The 16,129-nt window shown below is 47.2% G+C and overlaps 2 protein-coding genes across 5 annotated transcripts; both read left to right on the top strand.

The window, feature by feature from the left end:
• On the top strand, positions 1-4,870 carry LOC118496641 (zinc finger protein with KRAB and SCAN domains 7-like). Of its 2 annotated transcripts, XM_036030446.1 has the most exons (3): positions 1-452; positions 4,183-4,351; positions 4,515-4,870. In XM_036030446.1, the coding sequence occupies exons 1-3, from the start codon at positions 30-32 to the stop codon at positions 4,622-4,624; spliced, it is 702 nt and encodes a 233-aa protein (XP_035886339.1). In that variant the 5' UTR covers positions 1-29; the 3' UTR covers positions 4,625-4,870. The 2 variants fall into 2 exon arrangements, with proteins under 2 accessions (XP_035886339.1, XP_035886338.1); XM_036030445.1 differs by having other exon boundaries at positions 4,183-4,647.
• On the top strand, positions 4,230-10,467 carry LOC114501501 (zinc finger protein with KRAB and SCAN domains 7). Of its 3 annotated transcripts, XM_036030438.1 has the most exons (4): positions 4,230-4,351; positions 5,799-5,890; positions 6,215-6,342; positions 8,100-10,467. In XM_036030438.1, the coding sequence occupies exons 1-4, from the start codon at positions 4,316-4,318 to the stop codon at positions 9,536-9,538; spliced, it is 1,695 nt and encodes a 564-aa protein (XP_035886331.1). In that variant the 5' UTR covers positions 4,230-4,315; the 3' UTR covers positions 9,539-10,467. The 3 variants fall into 3 exon arrangements, with proteins under 3 accessions (XP_035886331.1, XP_035886330.1, XP_035886332.1); XM_036030437.1 differs by lacking the exon at positions 4,230-4,351 and having other exon boundaries at positions 5,597-5,890; XM_036030439.1 differs by lacking the exons at positions 4,230-4,351; positions 5,799-5,890; positions 6,215-6,342 and adding an exon at positions 6,356-7,102.
• The last annotated feature ends 5,662 nt before the right edge of the window (positions 10,468-16,129 follow it).

Here is a 16,129-nt window from a genome sequence, read left to right as displayed (position 1 = left end):
GCTGGAACAAGCTTCTCTTTGGGGTTGTAATGGCCACCCAAGGCAGGGCAGCTTTAGGTCTTATCTCTAGGGGTGCTGTTCTCCAGAAGCAGGAAGGGCGCCTGACTGTAAAGCAGGAGCCAGGAGGCCAGACCTGGAGGCAGGGCTGCAGTCTCCAAAGGAACCACCCTCCCGTTTGTGAAATTTTCCGGCTACACTTCAGGCAGTTATGTTACCACGAGATGTCTGGGCCCCAGGAGGCGCTGAGCCGGCTGCGGGAGCTCTGCCGCTGGTGGCTGATGCCAGAGGTACACACCAAGGAGCAGATCCTGGAGCTGCTGGTGCTGGAGCAGTTCCTGAGCATCCTGCCGGGGGAGATTCGGACCTGGGTGCAGCTGCATCACCCCGAGAGTGGTGAGGAGGCCGTGGCTGTGGTGGAGGATTTCCAGAGACATCTCAGTGGCCTGGGGGAGGTGAGCAGCTGAGTCTGGCATGGCATCTAGAACCATTTCCTAGTGCTTAGGTTGGCCTGGGAATAGGCATTCTCCATTCCTTAGTCCCTAGGTCGGTTTGCCCTTAGGATTCCTGAGCCAGTCACAGATAGAGGAGAAATCGTTTTGTGTCTAAGCCATAAACAAAAATGTGAATTGCAGCCACGCCGTGAATCTCTTTGTGAAATAGGGTTTCGTGAGCCCAGCTGCACCTTGGAGATGCACACGGCACTCCGGGCAGGGAGAGGATCTGCACGTGGGTTAGAATGCGGGAGCGTGCGGGCAGAGGTGAAGCTTGGGGGCGCTGACGATGTGAGTCCCTGTTTGAGCAGTTCTCCTGACTCCCTCCCTCAGACTTCACAGGGTCAGTTCTCTCCTTGCCTGGTGGGGTCCTTGGGAGAGGTGACATTTCTGGGTCTCATAAGCATTTGTTCCTTTTTTTGCTTTCCAAACCCAGCTGGGGTCTTTTTGCCTATTTAATTTCAATTTTTCCTTTTTTCCCTGGGTTCTCTCAGATTTAAAGCCAAGGTAATTCAAATCAGAGGAAAAGCTGGAGAGTCAAAAGAATGATAACAGAGAAACCTGTCCCCTAGGGCCACAGAGCTAGGTGGTGCAGTGACCATGCATGTCAGAGTTCAGCCAAAGGAAAAAAAAACCAGTAGGAAATTTCACATATGTATAAATATTTATGTTATTGCTGGAAAGCAGCTTGCGTGGTTTTGGGAGCTGGCGAGGCAAGTCTGACCTCTGTAGGGCAGGCCGGACGGAAGGACGGACTAAAACCCTTGGGCATAGGCCGGAGCTGCTCTCCGCGGGCAGAATTCCTTCTTCATGGAACCGTCAGCCCTGAATGTTAGGTCTTATCCGTGGCTGAATCAGGCCTTTCCAGATTATCTATAATACTAAAGTGAGCCGGTTATGGACTTTAAACACGTGTAAAATACCTTCCCAGCAGCACCCAGGTCAGTGGTAAACTGACACATCAAAAGACCATGGGTAAGTCCCTTCCTCCCAGTGAGGCCCATGTCCTTAACCAGGGTGAATTAGGGTCGCCTCTCTGTACTTCTTTGCTGTTTGTTAGGGAAACCCAGTATATGAAATTTCCTGAGTACCCATCACATAATTTTATCCAGTACTTTAAAAAAAACGATTACAGCTCTGGCAGGTGTGGCTCAAGTGGGTTGAACGTTGGCCTGCAAACCAAAAGGTTGCCAGTTCGATTCCCAGGCATGTGCCCTGCCTGGGTTGTGGGCCAGGTCCCCAGTAGGGGTGTGCAAGAGGCAACCAATCAATGTTACTCTCACACATCGGTGTTTTTCTCCCTTCTCCTCTCTCTAGAAATGAATAAATAAAATCTTTTTTTAAAAAAGATTACATATCTATGCCTAGAGAATCAGCACCAGCTGATTGGAGTCCTAGAGCTAGACCTTTTTCTAGGAGTACCAGCTAATGTCCATCTGGCATAATCAAACCCAATGTCAACCATTATTCCTTTGTGTAAACAAGTAAACACACACGAATAAATCAGCCATCACTGGGGTCTGGAGAGCAAGTAGGCCCAACCGTGGGCAGAGACAAGGGGCGGGAGAACGGTTTCGAGTGCCGTTTAGTGAGGAGGTGAAAGAAAAACTTTCCTATTTCCTACCTTCTTTTGCTTTATGCAGAAGAGAATGCTCCCTCCACTAAAATTCAGTCTTTTTTTATCCAGGGAGCTCAGAAAAAAAATGACTGAGTCACAAACCCCAGAGAGTTACTGACAGTCGGCAGGCAGGGCAGCCGAGCACTCCTGACTGCAGCCTAGGAGCAGGGTATCTGGACTCCCTGGATTTCTCTGCCGCTGTTTGATGTCAGCTACACGTTTCTCACATGGAGACATGAGAGCAGAGCTCTCTCTCCTGACGCCGGCTCACAGTGTATTTATGGCTGAAGGAATGAACCAGCTTTTGCATGGCAGTTTGCCAAGGGGAGATCAAGAGCTACCAGGGCGGATCAGAGTCAGCCCGCCCGCAGAAGCACGCGCACACCGGGGCTGCAGAGGGGTCCCTGCTGGGCTGCAGCATCACGCAGCTTGCAAAGTGCTTTTATGTCCTTTTATTTCAGCTCCTAGCAGGCTTACAAAATACACAAATAGTAACCATTTGACAGGTGATAAAGCACAGAAAGGTTAAGTGACTCATCTAAATGACAGAGCTAGGAAGTAGTCCCTTTGTCCCTGAGACTTGGCCAGTGTGGTTATGGTTATTGCTGATATTACTGATTCCCACCAAAGGTGGGGACCAGGATTTTCCCTCTCCCTGGGTTCTAAGCCCCCGGCTGCCCCCTGGTGTCCTCCTGCAGAACGCCATCTTAGACTGGGAGCCAGAATGGGGGTTCTGTAAAGGAGACCTGCAAGTCCCAGCTAAAGAACAGGAGCCGTGCCAGGATTTAATTGCTGGTGAATTACAAGGCTGCGCTGTCACAGTGCAGTTAAGTTCCACCTTCTGCCAGCCCCCACAGCTGCTGTATTTAAGAGCTGTAACTCCTGCTTAGAAGACCCATCCAGTGGAGAGCCTGGGAAGCCCAGACCCAGGGAGCCTCCTGCTCCCGCCCCCAATGTGGACGGACCAACGGACTACATGAGCGAGTGTCCCGTCACCCACAGCAGGGCAGACCCTGCAGGGCTGACTGAGGGAGCGGTCCTTTTCTCCTCCTGCCGTACTGAGGACGTGCCAGCTCGAGGGGGTTTGTAAAGGGGATTGACGTACGTGGTGTTGTAGGCTCTCTGGTCTAACTGCTGGTCGCAGTGGGAGCCATGAGATTGCGAGGAGCTGCTTTGATGACAGCAAGCAGCGGTTAGAAATAAAAGGTCTGTGCTTTGAGAAGTTCTCAAGTCTCTAAAGATTAGTCTTACCTGATCTTCCTTGACTTCCTTATATAAATTATTGAAGAGAGGTAGTGCATGTTGAAAACTGAGTTTGCGGATAACCCTAAAAACTCTTAGCAAAATACTAAGAGGAAGCCAGTCGGCAGTATTACTGATGGAGCACCAGTGAGGGCCCAGCACTGTCCTAAGAGCTGGTGGTCAGGACCGAAAGCTATTACTTTTCATTGGGGAGACACAGACAGTAAAGGTGTGAGTGAGGTCATAGAGATTAACACACTCTACCGCTGAGAGGGCGACTGTGCTTGCTTTGTCAGTGAGGTTGGGGTGGTTTCTCTGAAGAGGAAACACTTCACTGAGAGAATCGGGGAACCTCCTCTGAGGTCTGCCGGCCCCCGTTCTGGGGTGTTGCTCCGGCCCTCAGCCTCAGCGCAGCATTTGTGCACACACAGGTGCACGTGCCTCTCATTTTCTGCTTCCTGGGTACTTCCAGTTGGCCTGTTTGGTAGGCCCAGAAGTAGGGAGTGTACTGACCTGCTCTCCTGGCTCCTTTTTCTAGGTGGTTCTTAAAGCAAATTTGTGTCTGAAGAACTGACACAGAGGGGAAGTGGTTATATAGTCGGGTCTGCAGGCTTCTAACAGGAAGGTGAACAGAGGGATGCAAGTAGGGCTACAAGCTGCAGACCCTGCTTGGACAGTTTCTCCCCCTAATTAGGCCATACTGGTGTAGCTGGAAGGGTACTCGGGCTCGTCTTTTCCCGAGCTTTCTTTCCGGGGTTGCTTCTTAGAGGTTTTGGGTCCTGCACCTCCAAGGCTGCTCTCTTGAACCCAGTTGTATTTCCTCATCTCTAGGTCTCAGCTCCAGCACAGGGACAGGAAGTGCATCTGGAGGAGCTGACAGGCTTGAGTGCAACAGAGGAGTCGCCTCCTGCCTCCCCCGTCGGTGACGGTTCAGCCGCTGGAGGCCACCTGGAGCCTCTTCCTGATGCAGGGGCACGCCAGCCCCGCAGTGGGCGCTCCGGTACTCACCTCTCCAGCTCTGGCCTCGGTCACCCTCGTCTTCTCTCTCTGGAGTCTGCCTGCCCCCATCTCCCCGTCTCCCACCCTGTTGGAATCTTTCATTGCCCTGCCCTCTGTCTTCCTTTCCCAGTGACTCTGTCTGTTCCCTTTTGCTTATTCTTCAGTCATTCATGTATTTAGCAAGTTTTTGTCAAGCACATGCCATGGGAAAGGCACTGTTGGGAGCAGAGACCCATGGTACACCGTCACCACTTTCAAAGAGCTAGTTACCTAGTTGGCAGAGTGTAAGAAGAGACAACCTCATAAGAAGCATGAGTAACATCTGTCCCCAGGCATCTGAAGCCATCACAAATGAGCAATATGGACATGTTAATGGGGAGCTGGCATGTGTAGGGATGCTTCCTGGAGGAGGTAGCAGTGGGATTGGACAGTGAAATATCAAGGAGAAAGTGAAGGAGTCGAGGAAGGTGGTGGGCCCCAGAATGGGGAATATAAGCAAAGACTCTAGGTGGTTAATGCTTGGACCCTGCTGAGGTGGGGTTGAGGGGGGCTGTGTTTGAGAGCGCGGGGACTGCTTGTATAGGGCCTCAGAGTGGAGGCCAGGAAGATCGCGGGGGACATGGGATGATGTGTGTTAGAACAGTTTCAGGGTGATTACACTCACGTGAGCATTATGAGTGGATGGGGAGACCACTGGCAGGGAGCCTAGAAGGAGGCTGACGAAGGAGAACAGATGTAAGGCAGTTACTGCCTGAGTGAGCCTAAGTGGAGCGGAAAGGGATCGATGTGATGGGCTTTATGAGGGAAAATCCATGGGGCAAGGGGCAAGAGGGGGAATTAGAGGGTTTTGGCCAGTATGTGGAATTATTAACCGAACTTGGGAGGTCAGGAAAGGAAGTTAAGAACATGCATTTGAGACACTGAACTTAAGGTGCTGTAGGACACCAAGTGAAGTGTCCAAGCAAGTAGGAGCTTGTGAAAGAGATCTAGGGGAGAACCGCGAACTTAAGAGCATCATTAGAGCAGTGAGAGTCAGGGCCGTCTCTGTCAGAGAACAGGAAGCTCCGAGGCCTGGAGTGCCCAAATGAGAGCACAGGGAAAGGGCGAGAAACCGGGGAATGGGGTGGAGAGGGTGCAGAGATGTCGGGGAAATGGGGCAAGGCTGGTGCTAGGGAAGCGTGTGGAGAGGAAGTGGTCAGAAGTTTAACTTCCTTATGGGAGGCTGAGGAGAGCGAAGGCTGGGAGACCTGTTTTCAGTTTGACCCCGGACGTTCTACTGCACCCTTCGTGGAAAATTCACAGCACACGCAGGGGAACGCCTGGGTGGACGAGGCATGAGCGTCTGTGTGTGTGGAGCTGCCTGGGTCCTCTTGAACCCACTCCAGGGTGCAGCCTTACTGGAGCCAAGGGCAGGGCCCATCCACTCAGAGATTTCTTTCCTCCCTCAGCTCCGTGTGCTTCCCCTGCCCCTGCCCCTCCCCAAGTGGGCAGCTCAGGACACCAAGCAGCAGCAGCTGTGCTTCGGATGGCCGGGCCGCAGGTGAGCTGGGTTCTTTGTGTCCTTCCTGAGTTCCTGAGTCTGTGGCCCAGGAACAGCTGGAGCTCATCTGCAGGGCTCTGGCCCCTGCTGAGACTGCCCCTGTGGCTGCCCTGTCTCCTTGCTTCCCCTGGAGCTGGGGCCGCCTGCTGAGTTCGTGGACTGTCTCTTGCCCTGGACTTGTCCTTTCAGATGTGTCATCCCAGCTTCTGCCCTCTCCACCCCTTTGCCCAGCGGGGCCCTTGCCCTGTGTTGTCAGCATCCCTGATGATGCTCTGCCCTTTCGGGGGAGGGAGTGTCTCTGAGCGAGGAAGCTTGTCATTGCAGGGGTCTGCAGCGTACGAGTTCCCGTCTGCGGACCACACAGGGGAGGAAGTGGACAGGCCGGGCACCGAGTCAGAGAACCCTGAACCAGAACAGCATGCCAGAGACTTCCTGCAGCGTGGCCTCACCGGGTAATGAGTCTGTGCCTGGGAACCTAGCAGCTGCATCCCTTCACGTTGTCTTTGCTATATTTCTCTCCTTTTTTGACTTTTCATTATGAAAAGTTGCCCACATAGACAAAGCAGAACAGTATGATGACCCTCTCTGCGCCCATCATCCAGCTTAATACTTGTCACCATTCTCTGTACTTCATTCTGAATTGAGCTGGGGTGGTTTACATAGAGTTTATATTTCTAAGGAATAGAGACCCACTCAAGTGATTTTAAGTAATGAGCCATGTTACTTACAATAAGGCTAAAGGGACGGGAAACTTGTACAAACTGACCAGGTAGACCAGACTTTGGGAAGCAGAGCCTTGTTGAGCCTGGGGAGCCTCAGCAACAAACGGAAATGAATTTTGCACTATGTTGAATTGGCTCCTAATAGCTTTGCCTCTCCCCATGCACCATTTCACCTGAGCTGCTTCTTTATTGCAGTGTATTCCTTTTGCTCTACTTCCAGTTTGGAATTTACGTAGGGAGGGATTCCAAGAGGGGCTCAGCTGTTAAATATCATACTCTGGGCAGAACTTTGGTCCTGGCCACAGCAGAAGGATGACTAATCTACAGAAAAGCTAGCTACACTTGGCCATACTGCCTGGGCCTCATCTAGTAACCAGTGGTCCATCATGGGATGAGCTGGGTTGCTAGGCATAAGACCTGGTTGCCTCCACTTTTCCTTCAGGAAGGACTGGAGCAGGGCAGCTCCTTGAAGGTGCTGTTGTCAGGACAGGTCTATGATTGACAGGTCTGCTCTGGAGGGGGTGGGCTCAGGAGTCAGGATTCAGAAATCTACCACTTGTACATTTAAAGTAGTAGCATGATGGTTTGTAGCCTTGGCTTTGACATGATTGAAATGCACCAAATATTTTGTGTTTAACTATAAGCATGATTGTTCTGCCTTCTCCCAACTTTTGTATTCAAAAGTTCTAGAATTCAAAGGCATATATTCAATGTTCAGTTTCCTGGTGATGCCAGATTATCAAGATACAAAAGTCACACTTTCTTTTATATTCCATTATTAATGATGCCTATCTTACTTTTTACAGCATTGTGGCACCAGTTCCTAACAATACAGGGCTCCGAGGTCTAAGGGATCCCCACTTTTAGAGCTTTGCATTCCCCTTCAGTACTCTCCCAGCATTTCTGAACGCATGGCTTCTCCAAATCTTGTCACAAGCTATCAACCAGACTCACTCCTTTTTTACACTTTTTTCTGACTATACCCTCATGATATAAATCTTCTTTAAACTCTCATGTTTGCCAACACTTTTTCTCATATTTGATTTGAGGATTTTGCCCTCACACTCTTTTCTTAACATCTTGCGAATCGTGGAACTGTACAGCGTCACGGTTAGACAGGTCTTATAGTTCATATTTACTAAGAACACATAGCACCTAAGGGACTTCTGGAAGAAGTTCAGACAAGATTTACATTCTGGTCTCTTGCTTTTCAATTGCCCTACTCACATGACTGTGCTAACTCAAATATCTCTGTCCTAATGGCTTTTTATCCACGCATCTCCACCGACCTGCTTCCCCTCTTTGTCTTTGTGTCCATGAACAAAAATTCCAGCTGTTTCTCATTCTCTCTCTTGTTCTCCATGTGTCACATCGTTCCTTACCTGTAATGTGAAGGCTTTTTCAGGTACATGGACTCTGATGATTCTGTTTCCTCAGTAGGACAAGAAGTGAGTAAAAGCTTTTTTTCTTCTTTCTTTTGGCATCAGGTGAGAGTAAGATGGAGAAATCTGAGTTGCCTCCAGGGCGGGAAATGTCTGAAGGATCAGGGTCACCTGCTGGGACACCAGGAGGCCTATGTGGGGTGGAACCTGGGGCCCCAGGAGCTGGAATTACCTGTGAAGATGCTGTAGGGCAGCTCGAAGCACAACCCTCAGAGGAGGGAGGGAGCAGCCTAGAAAGCAATTTCCTGGAAATGACTTGTGAGGATAAAAACAAATCCACAAAAGATGGATGTAAAGAACCTGGGGATCATCAGAATCTGTCTTCCAGGCCTGCAGAACAGTGGGTTGTGAAGTCACAGAAATTCTATCAGTGTGATGAATGTGGCAAAGCTTTCAGTCGGAGCTCACACCTCACTGGTCATCAGAGAATCCACACTGGAGAGAAACCCTATGAGTGTATCGAGTGTGGCAAGACCTTCAGGCAGACCTCTCAGCTCATAGTTCACCTGAGAACCCACACAGGGGAAAAGCCCTATGAATGCAGCAAGTGTGGGAAGACCTACCGGCACAGCTCCCATCTGGTTCAACATCAGAGACACCATGATGGGGAGAAACCATATATGTGTAACGAATGTGGAAAAGCCTTCTCTCAGAGTTCCCACCTCATTGACCACCAGAGAACCCATACTGGGGAGAAACCTTATGAATGCAGTGACTGTGGGGAGACCTTCATTCAGAGTAAAAGTCTTGTCCGACATCAGGTTCTACACACTGGTGAGAAACCCTACAAGTGTAACGAGTGCGGGAAAGCTTTCTGTTCTAATAGAAATCTTACTGACCATCAGAGAATTCACACTGGGGAGAAGCCTTATGAGTGTTTTGAATGTGGCAAGACCTTCAGTCGGAACAAATGTCTTACCCGACATCAAAGTCTCCACACTGGGGAAAAGCCTTACAAGTGCAGGGAGTGTGGGAAAGCCTTCAGTCAGAACTCTCAGCTCGCCGACCATGAGCGAATTCATACTGGAGAAAAGCCTTTTGAATGTAGTGAGTGTGGGAAGGCATTCAGCCTGAGTAAATGTCTTATTCGACATCAGAGGCTTCACACAGGTGAAAAGCCCTATAAATGCAATGAGTGTGGAAAATCCTTCAATCAAAACTCACACCTCATCATACACCAGAGAATTCACACTGGCGAGAAACCTTATGAATGTAGTGAGTGTGGGAAGGTCTTCAGTTACAGCTCCAGTCTGATGGTACATCAGAGAACCCATACTGGGGAGAAACCCTACAAATGTAACAACTGTGGGAAAGCCTTTAGTGACAGCTCACAACTCATTGTGCACCAGAGAGTTCACACTGGCGAGAAACCGTATGAATGTGCTGAGTGTGGGAAAGCCTTCAGTCAGCGTTCCACGTTTAACCACCACCAGCGAACTCACACTGGAGAGAAGCAGTCAGGTGTGGCTCGGTCAGCTTCCTGAGGCCTAAGTTTCCAAGACTGAGAGCAAGGCACTTGGCATTAAGCTTTCTTTGTAAGAAGGGTGTTTACTCTGACCCCCTGCAGGAGCCATTAATGAAAGTGGGCCATCCTGAGTGCTGTCTGCTGGGTCATGAGGGTGGGAGAGTGGGGAACAGTGTGTTCCCTGCCCACCATTGTGGACAGATGGGCTACGCATTTCATGCACTTGTAGGGTCCCCTCCCTCCCTCCCTCCCTCCCTTCCTTCCCTCCTTCCTTTCTCCCTTCCTTCCTTCCTCCTCCCTCCCTCCCTCCCTCCCTCCCTCCCTCCTTCCTTCCTTCCCACCCTAATTTCTCACGTTCTGTCTCTTACTGTCTTTCTCTTTCAACTGTGTAGAAACGCATTTCAGCTTAATTATGCATCCTATCATCACACATTTTTTGAAGGGCAGAGATTGTGTCTTCCTTATTCTAGCCCACCTCCTCTATTTTATAAAGTCATTCCTAAGACTGATTCATTCTTTACTCTCTCAGCTGTGTCCCTTCTTACCTACTTTTAAACTGAAGCTCTAATCTGTACCCTCATCCCAGTATTCCTATTCAGAAAAGCTTTTCTTTTTCCCATTTGCTAATCTATGTCCCTCAGAACCTCCCAGATCAGTCTCATCTCTAGATCCTTCCAGATCCACCTCATCTGTGAAGACTTTTCTTCAGCCCCTTCTTTATTCCTCTTACTCATTTGACCTCAGTGCTTCACATTAGCTGGTGCCACCATGAGCAACTGTTAAATTGCCTTGTAAATTATTCTCAACTTAATCCATATGTGTGTACATTCACACCAACTTATTGTAGGCTCTTCGAGGTTGGATATGGTATCCATTTGTTTTAGCATATAGGTAATAACTTTCACATACTAGTGATTAATAAATAATTTTTTAAAAACTTTCCTCGAATTGAACCATCTTTAAATTGGATACAGTCTACCTACCCATCTCTCCCACCAGACTAGAAGCCTTTAAGATGGAAGTGGCATCTCATCATAGGATATCATATACAAAGACCTCACTGATATCTTCTGTATGTACCACTGGAAGTCTCACTACTGATCTTTCATTGTTGGTTTCTGATTTATATTCAATAGAGTATAGGTAGTTTCTTTCTATTCCTGTTTTTAGAAGAAGCAATGTAGAATCGTAGTGAAGTACATGGATTTTGTGCCTAGGCTCAATACTGAATCCATCAGTTTCTTAGATGTGTGATCCTGGACAAGTCTCTCACTTGACTTTCTTGTGTCTTAGTTCTTCCATCTATAAAATAAAGCCACCACCGTGGCTAGTGTTGCTCAGTGGATTGAGTGCTGGCCTACGAACCAAAAGGTTGTTGGTTCGATTCCCAATCAGGGCACATGCCTGGATTCTAGGCCAGGTCCCCAGGTGGGATGTGCAAGAGGCAATCAATCAGTGAATCTTGCACATCAATGTTTCTCTCCCTGTTTTTCTCCATCCCTTTCCCTCTCTAAAAATAAGTAAATAAAATCTTTTTAAAAATGTTTTTTAAAAATGAAGCTACCTCATAAGTTCATAAGTGTAAGGTACTTAAAACAGTTCTTGCATATAGTAAACACTAGTTATCATTGCACTTAGTTTTTATTAGGATGGCTATTAATTCTGTTAAGTTTCAAAAGCTATTGCTGTCATTTTATGGGTTATGTTATTTATTATTTTTGTAATTTCTTGACAGTTTTTCAAATAGTTGAAATTTCTTTGTACTCAATATAAAATCCAGTTGTTTGTGGTGATTACTTTTAAAGGTTTTGCTGGCTTTGCAAAATGTTTTGGAAGAGTTTCATAATGTGAGAATTACTCTTTGAAGGGTAAAACTAACTGGGTCATATACATTCTTGGGGGGTAGGCAGTTGGGAGGGACAAATCTTTAGCCACACTTTGATTTCTTCAATGGATGCACTCTTTACGTTTCTACCTCTTTGCTAATTTTGGTAATATATATCTGGAAATCATTTTCCTGGTCTGTCCAGTGGTATAAAGTGTCACCCAGTATTCTGAAAAATTTTTCTAATCTCATGTGTATGTAGTTAGAGCCCTGTTTTCATACATAATGCTTTACATTTCAGTTTCCTTTCAGGGTTTTGCTTTGTTTGTTTTTTGGCACAACTGCCGGGTTTATTTTGTTTCTCTTTGGAACTCCTAGGGTTTTTTTCTTTTTCTTTTCTTTTTTCTTTTGTATTTTTTAATCTCTCTTTCACAGTTTTTCTTGAATATATATTTCATATGTCTTTTTACTTGCCACAAATTGCAGAGGCTTTTCATTTGTCCCATATGTCATTTGTTTTTTCCCCGTTGGTCAATTTGAGGGCTTTCCCACTTTGGTGTTTGCCCCAAAATAGGGGAAGTGGGTTTTCCTCGACTTGTCCTAGCATCCTCTTGAATGCCATTAAAATTGTCTGCGTAGACCTGACAGTACAAGGTGAGTATTTACATTACTGATATGTACTAATATGCTCCTTCAGGAGTGAAGGAACACCTCAGGGTTTTGCTGATCTGGTTGAAAATGTTTAACCCAGCACCGGCATTTTGTATCCTGCTTTCATTTCAGCTCAGCCTTCGTAATGTGGGTCCAGTGGAACCTCCTTCCATGTTCTTGACTGATCCCTGGTAGCATTGCTGTAAAAAGAATTGAATGTGGAAAAACCTTCTGTCACAACTCAGGCCTTATTTTTCTTTAGTAACTCCAAATTAGGGAAAAGTAACCTTTTTTTTTTTTCATCTTTATTGCACCTTTTTTTTTTACATTATCTTTTAGTCCCCTTACATCCCTCTTCCCCCAAGGAACCTATTCTTAGTAAAGTGTAAGAAAACATTCAGTTATAGAAAACGTAGTCCACCAGAGAGTTTACGCTTATAAGGACGTTTACTCATTGTGAGTGGGAATGCCTTAGTTACAGTTTATTGATCATTTGACATCAGAAAATCCACATGAGTTACAGCCTCTTTGTTTTTGGAAGGCAAGAAATCAGGCAGAACCTTTATTTTGCACCCATTTCTGAAAAAAAAAATCCGGAAATAAGTGTGGAAATCTTTTAGTTACAGTACATAACTTCAACTCCATCTTCGAATCCACAATACAAAAAAGGTACCAGTAAGCAGTATGAATGCGCTCCCAAATTATTTTTAAAAATCAGGCGATTTCTTCCCAGGAGATGGGTATGACCCAGGCAGGGAAACATGATGTAAAAGTGCTAGGACCTCACTTACCCTCTTACCTCTTACACACACAAAGAAGATAGTGAGATAGTGCATAGCTGTACTCGGCATCCCAGCCCTGGTCGTTCAGCTTTCAAGTCCGGTAGGAAAGGTGAAGAGATTCGGGTGCTAACGAGTTCTTGAGTACTGTCCCATGTTGGGAGAGATTTCTGCCATGGTCTTGGCCTCTTGGAGTGCTGCAAGGGATGCATTCATGAAAACCTCTTAAGTGTTAGGGACAAATTGAACACCCGCAGGATGGCTTTTTCCCTATGTAACATTTAAAACAAATCCCCTACCCCTAACATGAGGACATCTTCCAGCCTGATGGGTCCTTGTAGGAGCACTTGACCAGCTGGATAAGGGGAAGGTGTGATGTCAGGGGGCTGCAGGTACCTAATGGTGCAAGTATTTGGCCCAGAATAGGACATTGTGGGCTTATCCCTCACTGAACCACAGCATTCCTCCCACTGACGCAGGCATGGGGCCAAGGGCCTTGCACTGTACCCAGGTGGGTGCCACGTGAGGTGGGGGCACATTCCCACTAAAGGTTTTGTGAACCCTTTACATGAAAACAGAGGAGAGAAATTCTAATATCCCACCCGCCCCCACTTTCTGACTTACAGGTATTCCTCAAGTGATGCTTGGTTAGGGATTGCCAGCTGACTAACAACACCTTTTTTACACCTTAGGTGGGCCAGTCCATAGACTTAAAGGTTTCTAGGAATGAATAGGTGGCATTTTATGATGGTATGTAATAGGCCTCTCCCCCAGTTCCCTTCCACTTGCATTGCCCTGTATGTGAATGAGGCCCACGATAATCAGTTTCCCAGCTTGGTGCCATGTGGATTGGGGACAGACACACACAGGGCCAGCAGTCACCAATGTTTGGGTACTATATATCAGTGAGAGTAATCGCAGGGCACGTAATGTACATGCCCAGCCACTAGATCATACACATTAATTACATATTTCAATTCCCATTCGGGTAAGATCGAAAAACGCTATATCCCCTCACTGAGGCTTGTTGCTCTTCGGGGGAGCAGGGGCCAGAACAATTGCGATTAAACCACACCTCTGGCAACCCTGGCACGTCACAGAACACATCCTGCTATCAGAAGCCTCAAGTGGAACCTCTCCAAGTCACTATCAGGCTGCCCTGGCAATGAGCAAAAATTGAGGGTCCTCAGGCTCCTGCTGGGAGCCGAACCACTGGTGCCCCCAGGATTTGAGACGTGTGTGGCCTCCCAACAGGGTCGTTTATGGGGAAGTGGTCACGGCAGCTGCTACCAGGCTAACTATAAAGCCACTGACAACTGTATTCTCCAGCCTAAGCTGTGCACTTACCCTAGTTATCCATTGTCAACATCTGTCATCATGAGGAGCCCTGTGACAATGTCATAGTTGTAATTATTCTTTAAAAGACTTCTGAAAGAACTGAGGAAATCTAGACCATTCACCTCTTCTTGGGGGCTTCTTAAGACTGCTGTTGAGAGTGGGTATGTGGGATACCTGAACCGTAGAATCAGGAACTTCTGGACAATCCCCCCAAATCTGCAAGAACAGGAGGTGTTGTGCATGTGGTCGGGGGCCTCTCATTCGTCCAGCACAATATGCTTGTACATCAGCAGAGGTAAAGGTGTGCTTTACCTGCCGTCTGCCAAACAAGTTATAAATTCCTGGCCTGCAGTTGACCCCAGGAGCTAAGCCATCTCCTGACATGTCACCTGTTCTGCATCTCCAGGTCCTAGAACTCCCTTTCTCCTCTTGGGGCAATCATGAGTTGGTCACCACGAAATCTGTTGTCCCTCAAGGAAGTCAGGTGTACTGGTTGAGGGGGCTACCATAACAAATACCGCAAACTGGGTGGCTTAACAGCAGTCTATTTTCTCACATTTCTGGGGCTAAAAGTTCGAGATCAAGGTTCCACCAGGGCTGATTTCTTCTGAGACCTTTCTCCTTCGCTTGCGAGTGGGCATCTTCTTTTCTCTTCACATGGCCTTTCCTCTGTGTTAGTCTGTGTTCTTAATGCCCTCTTATGCAGACGCTAGTTGTGTTAGATTAGGACCCACCCGATGACCTCATTCAATCCTTATTACCCCCTTAAAGGCTCTATCTCTAAATAGAGTCACATTGTGCGGTCCTTGGGGTTAGGACTTCAACATACGAATTTGTGGGAGTTCAGCCCATAATATCAGGTGTTGTTTTTTTTTTAAAGATTTTATTTATTTATTTTTTAGAGAGGGGAGGGAGGGAAGGAGAGAGAGAGAGAGAGAGAGAGAGACATAAACATCAATGTGCGGTTGCTGGGGGTTATAGCCTGCAACCCAGCAATGTACCCTGGCTGGGAATCGAACCTGGGACACTTTGGTTCCCAGCCCATGCTCAATCCACTGAGCTACGCCAGCCAGGGCAGGTTTTTGTTTTAATATAAATTGAACTCAAGGACAAGGCTGGGTTGACCTGCCAAGGAGGGGAGTTGGCCTTATTCGTAGGGCACACGCTTACCCCGGGTTGAACACCATGGCCTCTGTCTCCTGGGTCGTGTTCCACGTGGCTCCTCCATTTGTGTTTAACTCCCAGTGGAAACCTGGACTTTTCGGCACTGTGGCAGGCACAGGAATGGCTCTCTGGTGTGAATTCCTTACTTTTTGTTGTTTTTAAAGCTTTTTTAAGGTTTGTTTATTTATTTCTAGAGAGAGAGAGATCAATGTGCGGTTGCTGGGGGCCATGGCCTGCAACCCAGGCATGTACCCTGACTGGGAATCGAACCTGTGATACTTTGGTTCGAAGCCCGCGCTCAATCCACTGAGCTACACCAGCCAGGGCCTTTTAAAAGCTTTTGTCGAAATATAATTCACACAGCGTACAACTCAGCCATGTCAAATGCCCGTAGTTCAGTGGGTTTGATGTATTTACATATGTGTGCAGCCATCAGCACAGTCAATTTTAGAATATTCTCATCACCTCAAAGAGATCCCCTACCTTTTTGTCTCCCTCTCCTTTGTCCAGTCTTTCCCCCCAGCCTTAATGTTGTTTTGTTTTTACTTTTTATCATGGAGAATTTTAAATATACAGACAAAATACAAAAAAAAAAAGAAATTAAGGGTTCCAGGTAATGCAACACGTTCTAACAGAAACCTCTGAAGCAAAGATTTAACTTGAATCAGATCAAACCTGTTTTTCTACCTTCCAATTTACAGGAAATAGAGGGTGGTATGATGAGGAAACATCAGACAAATTCAGTGATTTGTGATTTATGCAATGTGAGCTGTTATATGAGACTTTACCAAGAGTCTTCAAAAGCCAATGAAATGAAAACATTTCCTTAACTATTCTAGATTAAAAGATGCTC

Source organism: Phyllostomus discolor, chromosome 7, assembly GCF_004126475.2.
Source record: "Phyllostomus discolor isolate MPI-MPIP mPhyDis1 chromosome 7, mPhyDis1.pri.v3, whole genome shotgun sequence".
In the NCBI taxonomy this organism is placed as follows: domain Eukaryota; kingdom Metazoa; phylum Chordata; class Mammalia; order Chiroptera; family Phyllostomidae; genus Phyllostomus; species Phyllostomus discolor.
The sequence above is the reverse complement of the archived record's forward strand: the minus strand, read 5'-3'. Positions and strand labels throughout refer to the sequence as shown.

Bases quoted from the DNA above. Each gene is read 5' to 3' on its own strand.
- LOC118496641 (XM_036030445.1), top strand. From the start codon at position 30: ATGGCCACCCAAGGCAGGGCAGCTTTAGGTCTTATCTCTAGGGGTGCT. The intron at 453-4,182 runs GTGAGCAGCTGA...CCTCATCTCTAG, and splicing joins ATCTCAGTGGCCTGGGGGAG to GTCTCAGCTCCAGCACAGGG.
- LOC114501501 (XM_036030437.1), top strand. From the start codon at position 5,685: ATGAGCGTCTGTGTGTGTGGAGCTGCCTGGGTCCTCTTGAACCCACTC. The intron at 5,891-6,214 runs GTGAGCTGGGTT...TTGTCATTGCAG, and splicing joins TTCGGATGGCCGGGCCGCAG to GGGTCTGCAGCGTACGAGTT. The intron at 6,343-8,099 runs GTAATGAGTCTG...TTTTGGCATCAG, and splicing joins CTGCAGCGTGGCCTCACCGG to GTGAGAGTAAGATGGAGAAA.